Source organism: Rhodamnia argentea, chromosome 2 (genome assembly GCF_020921035.1).
Source record: "Rhodamnia argentea isolate NSW1041297 chromosome 2, ASM2092103v1, whole genome shotgun sequence".
NCBI lineage: Eukaryota > Viridiplantae > Streptophyta > Magnoliopsida > Myrtales > Myrtaceae > Rhodamnia > Rhodamnia argentea.
The window spans coordinates 17566571-17581905 of NC_063151.1; the positions used below are offsets into that span (position 1 = coordinate 17566571).

General features: G+C 42.0%; 2 protein-coding genes across 2 annotated transcripts; both read right to left on the reverse strand.

Annotated features, from left to right (window-relative positions):
- Positions 1-4153: 4153 nt before the first annotated feature.
- Positions 4154-7289, reverse strand: LOC115747880 (UPF0481 protein At3g47200-like). Its single transcript, XM_030684212.2, has 2 exons — positions 7178-7289; positions 4154-5485 (listed from the first exon to the last, which is right to left on the reverse strand). Exons 1-2 carry the CDS (start codon positions 7199-7201, stop codon positions 4193-4195), a joined length of 1317 nt encoding a protein of 438 aa, XP_030540072.1. The 5' UTR covers positions 7202-7289; the 3' UTR covers positions 4154-4192.
- A 2950-nt stretch (positions 7290-10239) lies between these two features.
- LOC115747881 (UPF0481 protein At3g47200-like) lies at positions 10240-12693 on the reverse strand. The gene is made up of 2 exons (XM_030684213.2): positions 12559-12693; positions 10240-11700 (listed from the first exon to the last, which is right to left on the reverse strand). The coding sequence occupies exons 1-2, from the start codon at positions 12580-12582 to the stop codon at positions 10279-10281; spliced, it is 1446 nt and encodes a 481-aa protein (XP_030540073.1). The 5' UTR covers positions 12583-12693; the 3' UTR covers positions 10240-10278.
- Positions 12694-15335: the final 2642 nt, after the last annotated feature.

Consider the following 15335-nt stretch of genomic DNA (forward strand, 5'->3'; position numbering starts at 1 on the left):
AAATAAGACAAGCCCAACAAATCAAGTTTGGTTAGTACCAGCTTTCAGGCTCCCGTACTTTTTCGCTCACCTCGAGTTTTTACCATTTGCTAACGCTCACCTGATTTACCAAGCATGTTGTAGATTGCACATCACCCCTAAATTGCCTAAAGAGGAAGATTAATTAATTATAAAGCCCCCTAAAACATTGATAGAAATCAATCTCAAAATACTGAAGAAACATGGCAACCAAATCGAAATCTCTCCACTTGTCGCCTCAAGCCACCAACCCTTGTCTTCGATCGTTGTCGCCTCACTCGCCGTGTGGCCAAATCAGCCTAGTTTGTCGAACGCTAGTTGTCGACTTAAAACACAAGCATCCAAAAGTTGTCTAGTAAAACCATCAGCTTGCGTGACAATTCATAACTAGCTTTCCCCTGGCTGCCTAAAATAAGCCCATTAGGACTTTGGGATTTATAAAAGATAGGCTATACTAATTGACAGAATACATTTAGGTGGAAAGTGCTCATAATTTTATTTTCCCATGGTCAAAAAGTCAATTGGTCGATCGGAACTGGGACAAAAGCTGGACCTACGATGAAAATGGTCCTAATCGTATTCGAAACTTCATAGATGAGCTTCATTCGTCAAGCCCACTCTTTGGATAATCCGTTATGTTCGTTAAATTCGTTGGTTCAATGTTTAACCCTCCGAGTGTGCAACCTCTAGATTTCAAAAGTACGATTTGAAGCTAGAAGTACCAAGGTTTTCGATGCGTCAAGAATCAAACATCAAGAGGAGTAGTCGTCATAAAAAAAAATTGATCTAAAGTTCATAAAGGCTGGATCACATCTAATGTCTATAATCATATCTAGAGTTTGAACCACGATAAACTTCTAAGACCTCTTATATGTGGTTTATGCTATGTCGCCATGGCTTGATTTCACAAGGTCATTGTTTGGATTCTAGGATGTGAAAACCATTTAGAAATGATGACTTTTGGTTCGATTGAGTTGATTAGGTGTAAAAACCCAAAGTAATATGTCAAAAATGGGTAAAAATTGGTCAATCGAAGCATTCAATGGCCAAATTGTGCCACTTTAACACGATCAATGTACTTAGAAAGGTCAATTATCCTTGGGTAATGACTTTGGCTCAAATGAAATTGAGCGGTTAACTAAGAATCTTAATTGGGGACTAAATTGCATTAAAAGAATTAGGTCAAATTTTCAATGTCCTCATTTAATGAAATTGGTTTGATTGAAATGCAATTAAAGATATTTGGATCAAATGTCACAACCGATTCAGAGTGAAAAGAAGTCTAGAAATGACTCAATTTTGAATTTTTTGTCCAATCGAGGAGAAATGTAAGAATTTGAAATTGCAAGGATCCAAATCAAAAATTTGAAACTTAAAGTGACCAAAATGAAAGTGAAATTAAAATAAAACTTTTGACTATTTTCCCATATTTTTAAGGCCACAAATACTATTTTTTTTAAATTTATGGTTATTTTCTAATATAAATAAATTTTAAAAAAATGCGAAAAATTGCTAATATTGGCACCTTATGCTTGGCCAATATTGATTTTCAAAATTTTATGAATTTTGATGGATTTTTAATTATTTTCTTAAAAACAAAGCAATAAAAAATCAGGTATCAACAATCACCACCAAGGCATAAAGGATGCACTATCGGTTAGGGATAAAGATCGAGATTGGATACAAACTCACCACCAATGTCTAAAAGATAATCGACCAACCCAAACTAAATGGCTTTTGGCTCACCATTGAAAAGTAGTCCACTCTCCAAGAATAAAGAAACCAAGGGTTTAACAATTTAACTCACAAAAAGAAATTTTCATTCAATCAACAAGTCTGCGTTGTAATTGAGAACTCGACTCACTATATAGAATGACTCAAACATGGGAAATAGACAAACATTAACGACATGGGGACTAGACGAGCAATTAAGAAACATGGAAACCATAAAGCTATTAAACACCTAGTAACTAGAACAAGCATTGATGATAATTAGAAACTAGAATGTATTAAAGAATGGAGACTCACAACTTGGACTCTTCAGCGAATTACTCTAGCCTTGACTAGCAAATAACCATCTTGGGATATCTCCAAATAATCAGGGAAATGGTTTAGATTAGTCCCCCATCAATATGTTGTTAGTTCGCAATGAATCAACAACTACTCTCGTGAAATAGAGTTTAATCGGCCAGGTCGGGAATGGGTAACTTCTTAGTCAGCATCTTGTCATTAGTCTTCATGTTGGCATCTCTATTATTGATTCATCGTAGTAAGTTATAATCAAAATGGGTTTTGCCATGAATGAACAACGATGTTTGTTGGACTTATCGATGAAAGCAGATCGGAGCTTAAGGATTTATTTACACCTAAATTTCGACCATCCATTTGTTCATTTGTTGCGTAGAAAATTAGAGATCGACCCCGGTCCCTAGAAAAAATATTTAATTCTCATATTTGCATTCATCGCTTCATTTATCATATAATTTCATTGCATTTGTATTGGATCAGCGGTAGACGAGCTAAAATGAATTGAACTGAGCTCATAGTGAAGTGGAAATCGGACAAGTCCATTATCCTTTAATGGCCGAAAATTGGTAGTAACAATGCTTATCCATTTGACAAGAAAATCAGTAAATATCTTGGATATCACGACGAAAGGAGGTCTCGGATGGGAGATTTGAGATCGGCTCCACTACTTAGTCTAATGCGTGAAAAGAGGGAAAGAAGTGTCTGCTGCTGAATCAGCGAGCATCAAGTTTAGATTTGGTTATACATTTAGGAAATTTATAAAATATATACATATATATGTATATTATTTGGTCTGGTCCAGTCGATGCGGTTCCCCTTGAACTCAGAAACCGAACCAATCATAACCGGTCCCATTTTTATGGAACCAGTGGCCGGACCGGGAGCCTTGAGAACCGAACTCAATTGGCTGATTCGATCCGCTCTAAGCGGATCCAAATTCAGTCGGTCCATTATGCTCACCCCTATGTACAAATAGTGTTGCGAGAAAGTGCCCATGTTCCTTTTGGGAGAAAATTATACGAAAAATCCTAAACCTATTGTACAACGATTAATTTAATTCTAAATTTTATTAATTGTGTCAATTTACCCTCAAACGTTGTGACAATTTGCCAATTTAGTCCTAAACCTATTATCTGGATTGTTGACCAAAAAGATTACATTGATAAATTATGAAAAGATTTATGATTAAACCGATACAATTGAAAATGACTACATTAACATATTGTCAAAAAAGATTTAGGACTAAACGGAAACAATTGAAAATGACTATCTTGACAAATTTTCAAAACCTTTAGGAATAAATTGATACAATTAAAATATTTAGGATTAAATTAACAAATCCTCGTAATGTTTAGGACTAAATGAAATGTTTGAGACTAAATTAACAATCATATAATTGGTCAATAACTCTTTGTAAAATTATCCCCTCCTTTTGGTTTTCTTACATCCTTCATATGCTGTGATTACTCACTCATCCTCTACTATTGCCACGGACTCAACTTACATGTTTACTAGCACATAACAAAATTCAATTTTTTTGGCAAAAGGAAATTTGGAAATCTGCCTTAGTTAAATGGGGTTAGCCGTAGAATCTCTCAGAGTCAAGTAAGTACAATACAAATCTTCCAAAATCCACACCAATATTGATATTGTGACATGGTAAGACTCCAATTACTTTTCACTATATAAGGGATTTGCTAGCATAAAAATCCTCAGTTGAGTTTGAAAGTAATAACATATTTGGGCCACAAGTTCTTAAAAAGAGTATACCCCACAATAAATCCTAATTATTTGTTATTAATTTTTCCCAAAAAAGCTTTTTTTTTTTTGTCTATCATATCTCTAACTCTCACTCTGTGATTTTTGCTTTGCCTCTTTACAGAGCAACGTAATCGAACTCTGCACCTATGAAACTAGATTCTCCACCCTCCCCAATCCCTTACCGGCAAGACTCCATGCCTATTGGCCCGAAATAAGCGGTTAATCTTATAATGAATTAAGGACAATCACATAATCATTTCTAATTTAATATCTCCCTTTAACCATACATGGTTCATCCTCGTTGGAAAACCAAGACATTGCTCTATTGGCTATAGAACACAAGCAATTGGTCCAAGGGAAATATTCAAACGGACAATAGTCACATTTAACTTTGCTTTTTGTAAGAAAGAACAGCAAATGCCGTTTGTGTTGCCGTGAGAAGGAGCAACACGATGGCCGCGAGAACTGACAAGAAAGCCCAAGGACTATGGAGATATTCCCTCCTCAGTTTCGCCATCCAAAGGTTCCGCTTCTTGTTGCAATACTCATTCACATTGCGGGAGATCTCAACGTAATAGAAATTGGTAAGAGTGACGCCGTGACCAATCTCGTTGAACATCTGCGCCACTCCCTCGTCATCGCCCAAGTAGTTCACGATAATCCCTCGGCGGCGCAGCAGCTTGACGTCCTTTGAAGAGTTTATGAGGCAATCCATGAACGACATGTAGTCCGTCATGTAGCTGATGTCTCGGCATTGACGATGCTGCTCGTACGCAATCAGGTTTCGAAATAGCGACTCGGTGGAGTCCTCTACAGTGAAGACCGGTATCTCGAGTATCCCGTTCTTGAATTTGATGTCCATAAGGTGTCGCCCATGTGCCGCCCTTAACCTGACTCCAGCCTCCCTCAGCTCCGTCGCAGGGAGCATGGATCTCACCTCCTTCTGTGCCTCCGTCCGCGCGGTGCTACCTTCTGGCTGGCGCGCAGGAGGCAGGCCAAAAGTCCAGTATGTGTGCATTAGATGCAGGAGATGTTTGCTGTCGGGAAGCATGTTGTGAAGCGTCGCATTTCTGTCCAAGTCTACTGGTCGGTCACAGAAGCACCTGATGGCGATGTCGATGAGCTTGCGATGCTCGTTCGGACATTTAGTCATGTCATATAGCTTGTTCAAGACGAACAGCGGGAGTTGGTTCTCGAGCAGCATTAAATCGCGCAGGAGGGAGGATAGGATTCGAATCCAATCTGCCTCCATATGCGGGCCATTCATGCTGCACTCACGGAGAAGCTCGACGACAAAACAACCATCAATGAGCATCATCGCCAGGAACTCATTTTGGGAGAGGTGGATGGTTTCCGCATAGCAATCACGCGCCCGCTGTTCCATTTCTCTTAGTATCGGCATGTACCTGTGGACGCTCTCCTCGTCTCTCCTCTTAAGCAACCGCTGCAGGCACGGCCGTTTTTGCTCCTCCATAAATTTGCATCTGTCGCTTCCGTGGTGATAAGGCCCGACGGCTAGAATCTCGGGTTCGTAGGCTTTCTCGTTTGCTTCGCGTAGTACATGGCTAACCCTAAATATACTATGCTCTGGCGAGGTTGGAGGCATCTCACGAAGCAGATCCTCGATGTAGATGGCGGCATGATCTTGCGTCCCGGATTGATCATCGTTTCTAGCGTCCTGCATAGGTTTACAACATAATTAATGCGATAATAAGCATGTAGTAAAGCAAGATCATGATTTTTCATCTTGTTCAAACGGCCCTTCACGTCTCGGATTGAGAAAAAATTACCAAAAAAGTCCTAATTTTTTTTTTTTTGGATGATTGAGTCCTAAACCTTTTGGCCGACTACCTTACCAAAAAAAAAAAAAAAAAAAAGCCCTTTTGGCCGACCGGCGCTAATATGGATACTGACCGACTAGCGATATAATATTTTAATATATACATTTTCGAATTTTTTGGATTTTTTTATTTTTATTTTTATTTTTTTACTTTCCCTTCCCAGCCCAAGTCGTCTTCTCCACGATGCTTTTCACAGGGTCTTCTTCACAGGTTCTCCCTCTTGGACCTCACCGGAACCGCCCCCCATCAACGACGCCATCCGCCAACTCCAACCGCCAGGATCGACGCCATAACACCGCAACAAGATAAATAAAGGTCGAACGACTTACCCAAACGGATTCGACCGCGCGCGATGTCGTCCGTTTGAAGGCCGCGGATCACGGCCCCGACGAGGTTCGAGCAAGGTCCGGTCCGTGCGATTTCATCAAAACGACACATAAAAAGGCACAACACAGTCCAAAAGAAGCGTGTACACGTTAACTAGGTCTGGATCTATTGTCTGGACTCAAAAACTCGACTCGGTCTCTCACTCTTGCTCACGATTTTTCTTTGCTCTCTGAACTGCTCTGTTTTGTTTTTTTGCTTCAGGGACTCTTCCTTCAAGACCTCCCCAGGAAAGAAAGAGCTCTCTCGAGTCTCGCCCTTCAACAATCACAGAGCTCTCCCTCTCCCTTGTGAACGAGCTCTCAGAGCTCTTTTTTTTTTTTTTTCCAACTCTACTGCTTCTTCCTCCTCTGCGGAGCTCCATTGCGCCTCAGATTCGCTCCCTCTCCTTTCTTTTCTTTTCTTTTTTCCCTTCTCTTTTTCTCTTGACCCCAAACGAGAACCAGTGAAGAGACCGTGAGAGTCCAAAAGGAAAGCTTCCTCCTTTTACAAAAGCTCTACCCCCGACACCCACGAGGCCAAACCCCCCGGGTAGCGACGACGGCAGCGGCGCACGATGGTTTGGTCTTGCGCTCGCACCTGAACTCTCTTCCCCCAGCACTCTCTCTCTCTCGATTTGGCCAAACGACGACATGGATGAAGGGTTTCAACTTTTCCGACATTTTCCCAATTCGATTGTCCCGTGGCGGTGGGTGAAGTGTAGCAACGTAGAAATGCAGATCACGAAGAAGAGGAGGAGGAGGAGGAGAGAGCGCAGACCTGGGCTGGGAAGGGGAAGTGAAAAAATAAAAATGAATATGGATAAAAATAAGCTGATCTCCGAACATGATTTCAGGCTAAATCTCATGCGCCGAAGATGAACAAGTTGTTCTGACATTGAACATAAAACAAATCAATAGTAATCAACCCTTTTCTATCCTGACTCTCGTCACAGCAATGCCACTAGACAAAATAGAATCCGCCAAGTAAGAGATAAGCCAGAGACCCGGATTATTTTAATACGTCATCAGTCCAAGATGGGCCTTATTACGAGACGAGGAAACTGTCTAGAAGAGTTTCGTGGTCCCATCCTTCAACTTCAGTTTTACTCAATGAACTCAGCAGTCAAGGATCCGAGAAGGCAAGCGAAAATTCAGGAGACTTACTTGATTGCTTTGGTGGTTGCTCATTCTTCTAGCCAAGCCAGACCAGCTATAACGATATAGGATTCAGTTCTTCTCTGCTTGTGGGTTTGTTTCACAATGAAACGAGTAGGAGATAAAACAAGACTCCCACAAATTCCAACCTTTTTTATACCAAACTCAAACGCGTTTTCCTTTGGCCCACCAAGAAAAAGAGACCTCTGGATTTGACATCACTGTTTAATAAACTGAAAGTTCGTGGAACCCGATGGAGAGGCAAAGAGCCAAGAAAGACCTAATAGAAAACGTCCAATGACAACGATGTATGAAGTACTTCACAAGATGCATTGTACTGTTATCTCGGTTCGCACAGCCCATTGGTGTGTCGAGTCGAGGGATTTCTAAGGTAAGAATTAAAAGTCGCATGTTTAATTTTCCACCTGTTAAGTGCAAACTGCTCCGATTACATCGATAAATTGAATGTTTGAGGAACTTGATGAAGAGGCAAAGGGCTAACAAAGACTTGCAAGGAAACAACAAAAAATGACTTCATGAGAACGAAATATGAAGTCTTCCACAAGTCGCATTACACCAAGTGAAATCCGACCGTTTTACAAACTTCGTAGGACAATCGGAAAGGGTCCTACGTTCAAGCTGCTGGCTAGATATCATCATTCCGTTTATGATGGAGACGACTTGTACCCTTGTAATGAATGTAAATATGAAGGTGCCAGCCCAATTCTTGACATTGCGCAACTAGCTAGCACGCTAGGAGATTTTCAAGGTAGAATTTGAAAATCCCATGTTCGGATTTCAACAATACAGGCATATTATTATGGGTACTGCAATAAATTGAAAGTTCATGGAACTTGATGTAGTGGCAAAGGACTGAGAAAGACCTAAAAGGAAACGTTAAAAATTGACTTCACGAGAACGACCTCTCAAGTCATCCATAAGTTGCATTGTGCTATGCGAAAATCGACCCCTCCACGAAACTTCATGGAAAATCTAGAGCAATTCCTACGTTCTACCTACTCTAGATGCTATAATTGCCTTCTTGATCGACACAACTAGCGAGAAAATTCTAAATAAGCACCTAAAGTATAATCATTTTCTTAAATAAGGATTTAAAATGAATCTTATTTCAAATAAGAGTCTGAAGTGCTTAAATTACTTCAAAGAAAGGCTTAACCGAAGGGTAATTTTGTCCTTTACTTTTTCTTTTTTTTACTTTCCTGTTTCTATTTGTTTTTGCTCTTCCCTCCCCTCCGCATCTTCCTCGCCACCGCCATCACCATTGCCCCCTATCAATCCCGCATCCCCCTCTCCTTCGGCACCGCACCGCAGGCTACCACGGCCCGAGGACAAGCCCACCTCCCCGAGCACCATGGAATCGTGACTTCCATTTCCATGGTGGTTTGGTTTGAGAGCTGCGGAGAAGGGGTCGAAGTCTCTCTTCGGGTGGAGAGAGGAGAGAACTTCTTGGACCATCTTCTTCCCTTGAGCGAATATCGACGGCGATCTCGGATACATTGGAAGCGAGCCCATCACCGAGTCGGCGTCACTCTTGCAATCTCGGTGGTGGTTTGAGAGACCCGATCTTGCCTCCATCAAACGGCTCATTAGCGTAAATCGAATCCGGATCGCCTAACATTGGGGTTTCCGTGACATGCTTACAATTACTCACATCGGGCCGTCCAAATGAAAATGGACGGCCTGATTTGAGAGAGGGTTGAGATTCAAAATTTTATGAATTTTGATGGATTTTTAATCATTTTCTTAAAAATAAAGTGAGCAAAAATCGGGTGTCAACAATTACCACCAAGGCATAAAGGATGTACTATCAGTTAGGGATAAAGATCAAGATGGGATAGAAACTCACCACCAATGTCTAAAAGATAATTCACCAACCCGGACTAAATGGCTTTTGGCTCACCATCGAAGAGTAATCCACTCTCCAAGAATAAAGAAACCGAGGGTTTAACAATTTAACTCACAAAGAGAAATTCTCATTCAACCAACAAGTCTATGTTATAACCGAGAACACTAGTCATTATATAGAAGGACTCACACATGGGAAATAGACAAACATTAACGACATGGGGACTAGACGAGCAATTAAGAAACACGGGAACCATAAAGCTATTAAACACCTAGTAACTAAAACAAACATTAATGGCAATTAGAAATTAGAATGTATTAAAGATTGGAGACTCGCAACTTGGACTCTTACGCGAATTACTCTAGCCTTGACTAGCAAATAACCACCTTGGGATATCTCCATATAATCAAGGAAATGGTTTAGATTAGTCCCCCATCGGTATGTTGTTGGTTCGCAATGAATCAACAACTACTCTCGTGAAATAGAGATTAATCGGCCAAGTCGGTAATAGGTAACTTCTTAGTCGGCATCTTGGTCATTAGCCTTCATGTCGGCGTCTCTATTATTGATTCATCGTAGTAAGTTATAACCAAAATGGGTTTTGCCGTGAATAAAAAACGATGTTTGTTGGACTTACTGACGAAAGTAGATTGGAGCTTAAGGATTTATTTACACCTGAATTTCGATGATCCATTTGTTCATTTGCTGCATAAGAAATTAGAGATCGACCTGGGTCCCTAGAAAAAATATTTAATTCTCATATTTGCATTCATCATTTCATTTATCATATAATTTCATTGCATTTGCATTGGATTAGTGGCAGGCGAGCTAAAATGAATTGGATTGAGCCCATGGCGAAGTGGAAATCGGACAAGTTCATTATCCTTTAATGGCCGAAAATTGGTAGTAACAATGTTTATCCATTTGACAAGAAAATCAGTAAATATATTGGATATCACGACGAAAGGAGGTCTCGGATGGGAGATTTGAGATCGGTTCCACTGCTTCGTCTAATGCGTGAAAAGAGGGAGGCGTGATGGAGGGAAAAAATAGTCTGCCGCTGAATCAGCGAGCATCAAGTTTAGATTTGGTTATACATTTAGGAAATTTATAAAATATAATTTAATATCTCCCTTTAACCATACATGGTTCGTCCTCGTTGGAAAACCAAGACATTGCTCTATTGGCTATAGAACACAAGCAATTGGTCCAAGGGAAATATTCAAACGGACAATAGTCACATTTAACTTCGGTTTATGTAAGAAAGAACAGCAAATGCCGTTTGTGCTGCCGTGAGAAGGAGCAACACGATGGCTGCGAGAACTGACAAGAAAGCCCAAGGACTATGGAGATATTCCCTCTTCAGTTTCACCATCCAAAGGTTCCTCTTCTTGTTGCAATACTCATTCACATTGCGGGAGATCTCATTGTAATAGAAATCGGTAAGAGTGACGCCGTGACCCATCTTGTTGAACATCTGCGCCACTACCTCGTCATCGCCCAAGTAGTTCCCGAAAATCCCTTGGCAGCGGAGCAGCTTGACGTCCTTTGAAGAGTGTATGAGGCAATCCATGAACGACATGTAGTCCGTCACGTGGCTGATGTCTCCGCATTGACGATGCTGCTCGTACGCAATCAGGTTTCGAAATCTCGACTCGGTGGAGTCCTCTACAGTGATGGCCGGTATCTTGAGTATCCCGTTCTTGAATTTGATGTCCATAGGGTGTCGCCTTTGCACTGCCCTTAACCTGACTCCAGCCTCCCTGAGCTCCGTCGCGGAGAGCATGGATCTCACCTCCGTCTGCGTGGTGCTACCTTCTGGCTTGCGCGCACGAGGCAAGCCAAAAGTACAGTAAGTGTGCACTAGATGCAGGAGATGTTTGCTCTCACGAAGCACGTTGCCAAGCATGGATCTCGCCTCCGTCTGCGCGGTGCTTGCTTCCTGCGCGGTGCTTCCTTCTGGCTGGCGCTCAGGAAGCAAGCGAAAAGTCCAGCAAGTGTGCACTAGATGCAGGAGATGTTTGCTGTCGCGAAGCATGCTGCGAAGCGTAGCATTTCTGTCCAAGTCTACTGGTGGGTCACATAAGCACTTGATGGCGATGTCGATGAGCTCATGATGCTCGTTCGGACCTTTAGTCATGTCATATAGCTTGTTCAAGACGAACAGCGGGAGTTGGTTCTCGAGCAGCATTAAATCACGCAGGAGGGAGGGTAGAATTCGAATCAAACCTGCCTCCATATGCGGGCCATTCATGCTGCACTCACGGAGAAGCTCGACGACAAAACAACCATCAATGAGCATCATCGCCAGGAACTCATTTTGGGGGAGGTGGATGGTTTCCGCATAGCAATCACGCGCCCGCTGTTCCATTTCTCTTAGGATCGGCATGTACCTGTGGAAGCTCTCCTCGTCTCTCCTCTTAAGCAACCGCTGCACGCACCGCATTTTTTGCTCCTCCATAAATTTGCATCTGTCGTTTCTGCGGTGATAAGGCCCGACGGCTAGAACCTCGGGTTCGTAGGCTTTCTCGTTTGCTTCGCGTAGTACGTGGCGAACCCTAAATATACTACGCTCTGGCGGGGTCGGAGGCACCCCACGAAGCATATCCTCGATGTAGATGGAGGCATGATCTTGCGTCCCGGATTGATCATCGTTTCTAGCGTCCTGCATTGGTTTACAACATAATTAATGCGATAGTAAGCATGTAATAAAGCAAGATCATGATTTTTCATCTTGTTAAAATGGCCCATCACGTCTCGGATTGAGAAAAATTACTAAAAAAATCCTAAACTTTTTTCCTTTTTTTTTTCCCTTCTCCTTTTCTCTTGACCCCAAACGAGAACCAGTGATGAGAACGTGAGAGTCCAAAAGGAAAGCTTCCTCCTTTTTACAAAAGCTCTACCCCCCACACACGAGGCCAACCCCCTCCGGTTGCGACGACGGCGAGCGACGCACGATGGTTTGGTCTCACGGTCGCACCTGAACTCTCTTCCCCCAGAAGTCTCTCTCTCTCGATTTGGCCAAACGACGACATGGATGAAGGGTTTCAACTTTTCCGACATTTTCCCAATTCGATTGTCCCGTGGCGGTGGGTGAACTGTAGCAACGTGGAAATGCAGATCACGAAGAAGAGGAGGAGGAGAGAGAGACCGCAGATCTGGGCTGGGAAGGGGAGCGAAAAAATAAAAAAAAATATGGATAAAAATAAGCTGATCTCCGAACATGATTGCAGGCTAAATCCCATGCGCCGAAGATGAACAAGTGGTTTTGACATTGGATATAATACAAATCTATTGTAATCAACCCTTTTCAATCCTGATTATCGTCAAAGCAATACCACTAGCCAAAATAGAATCCGCCAAATAAAAGATAAGCCAGAGATGCAGATCATTACGGGGCCTCGTTGCGAGACGGGGAAACTGTCTAGAAGAGTTTCGTGGTCACATCCTTCAACTTCAGTTTTACTCAATGAACTCAGCAGTCAAGGATCCGAGAAGGCAAGCGAAAATTGAGAAGACTTACTTGATTGCTTTGGTGGCTGCTCATTCTTCTAGCCAAGCCAGACCAGCTATAACGATATAGGATTCAGTTCTTCTGTTTTTGTGGGTTTGTTTCTCAATAAAACGAGTAGGAGATAAAACGAGACTCCCACAAATTCCAACCTTTTCATGCCAAACTCAAACACGTTTTCCTTTGGCCGACCAAGAAAAAGAGACCTCTGGATTTGAAATCACTGCTTAATAAACTAAAAGTTCGTGGAACCCGATGGAGAGGCAAAGAGCCAAGAAAAACCTAATAGGAAACGCCCAATGACAACGGTGTATGAAGTCCTTCACAAGATGCATTGTACTATTATCTTGGTCCGCATGGTTAATTGGTGCGTCGAGTCGAGGGATTTCTAAGGTAAGAATTAAAAGTTCGCATGTTTAAATTTCCACCAGCTGAGTGCAAATTGCTCTGATTACACCGATAAATTGAATGTTTGGGGAACTTGATGAAGAGGCAAAGGGCTAACAAAGACTTGCAAGGAAACAACGAAAAATGACTTCATGACAATGAAATATGAAGTCTTTCACAAGTTGCATTACACCAAGTGAAAACCGACCATTTTACAAACTTCGTAGGACAATTGGAAAGGGTCCTACATTCAAGCTACTAGCTAGATATCATCATCCCAGTTATGATGGAGACAACTTGTACCCCTGTAATGAATATAAATATGAAGGTGCCAGCCCAATTCTCGATATTGCGCATTTAGTGGCACGATAGGAGATTTTCAAGGTAGAAATTGAAAATCCCATGTTCGGATTTCAACAATACAGGCATATTATTATGGGTACTGCAACAAACCGAAAGTTCATGGAACTTGATGTAGTGGCCAAGGACCGAGAAAGACCTAAAAGGAAACGTGAAAAATTGACTGAAAGACCTAAAAGGAAACGTTAAAAATTGACTTCACGGCAAAGGACTGAGAAAGACCTAAAAGGAAACGTTAAAAATTGACTTCACGAGAACAACCTCTGAAGTCATCCACAAGTTGCATTGTACTATATGAAAATCGACCCCTCCACGAAACTTCATGGAAAATCTAGAGCAATTCCTACGTTTTACCTACTCTAGATGCTATAATTGCCTTCTTGATCGACACAACTAGCAAGAAAATTCTAAATAAGCACCTAAAGTATAATCATTTTCTTCCGGTGTAACCGAAGGGTAATTTTGTCCTTTACTTTTTTTTTTTTTTTACTTTCCTGTTTCTATTTGTTTTTCCTCTTCCCTCCCCTCCCCATCTCCTCGCCACTCGCCATCTCCACTGCCACCTCTCGGTCCCACATCCCCCTCTTTTTCAGCACCACCGGCACCGCACCGCAAGCTACTATGGCCCGAGGACAGGCCCACCTCCCTGAGCACCATGGAATCATGACTTCCATTTCCATGGTGGTTTGGTTTGAGAGCTGCAAAGAAGGGGTCGAAGTCTCTCTTCGAGTAGAGAATGGAGAGAACTTCTTGGACCATCTTCTTCCCTTGAGCGAATATCGATGGCGATCTCGGATACATCGGAAGCGAGCTCATCACCGAGTCGGCGTCACTCTTGCAATCTCGGTGGTGGTTTGAGAGACTTAATCTTGCCTCCATCAAACGGCTCATTAGCATAAATCGGGATCCGGATCGCCTAACATTGGAGTTCCATAACATGCTTACCATTACTCAAATCGGGCCGTTCAAATGAAAATAGAGGACCTGATTTGAGAGAGGGTTGGGATTCAAAATTTTTCAAACCCCAAAAAAATTCTCACCCAAATTTTTTTCCGCCCCCTCAACAAATGATGTGGCCCATTCTTGGCCGTCCATTTTCATTTGGACGGCCTGATTTGAGTAATAATAAGCATGTTACAAAAATCCCAATGTTAGGTGATCCAAATCCCAGAAACCAAAGCTCTATCCAATTGACCACTGAAATCGAACTCGAAATCGTCACCGCCGCTGCTGCCGCTCCGGTCACTTGCTCTGCCTTTCGGGACTCCGGGCTTCTCTTCCCAAGCAAAGGGTATCGAGGACAAGGACTTTCTTGAATTCTTGAGCTCGCGAAGAAAAGCCGAAGTTCTGGTGGGGCCCGTGGGTGCACTAAAATACAAGTTGCCGAAACGTTGGGGGCTCAACGGATCATGAACGGAGAAGAAGAAGTGCTATCAAAGTTGAACTCCATGTTTGGAAGTGAAATTGCAACCTCTGCGTCCTTTGCATGATCAACGAGCCCCCAATCGCTCTCGCATTGTGGATCGTTCTCTGGTTTTTGCACTTATTGTGGATCGTTCTAATCATCGCCCGACCAGCAGAATCGACCGGATGATCAAGGCTGACACGCTTGGGGAGGTGGTGGCCAACGGCGGCATCAGAGGGGAGGTTGATGGACCGGTAGGTGGCGGTAGAAATGGCGGTGGCGAGGGAGATGGGGAGGAGAGGAAAGAGGAAAAAGAAAAAAAAAGAAAAGAAAAAAGTAAATAGTAAAAAAAAAGGACTAAAGGATAAAATTGCCCTTCGATCGGGTCCTTCTTTGAAATAATATAAGCAGTTTAGGTCCTTAGTTGAAACAAAGTCTACTTCATATCCTTATTTGAAAAAATAATGATATTTCAGACCGTTATTTGAAATTTTTTCTTTTTATTATTAGAATTATGAATAATGGTTATTTGTTAAATTTGTAATATAAATATCTAACTATAAGGACATTAACATATTTTAGTATTTTAAAATTCACAAATTGCATACCCAAGCACCTCGACTATAACTAAGATTAA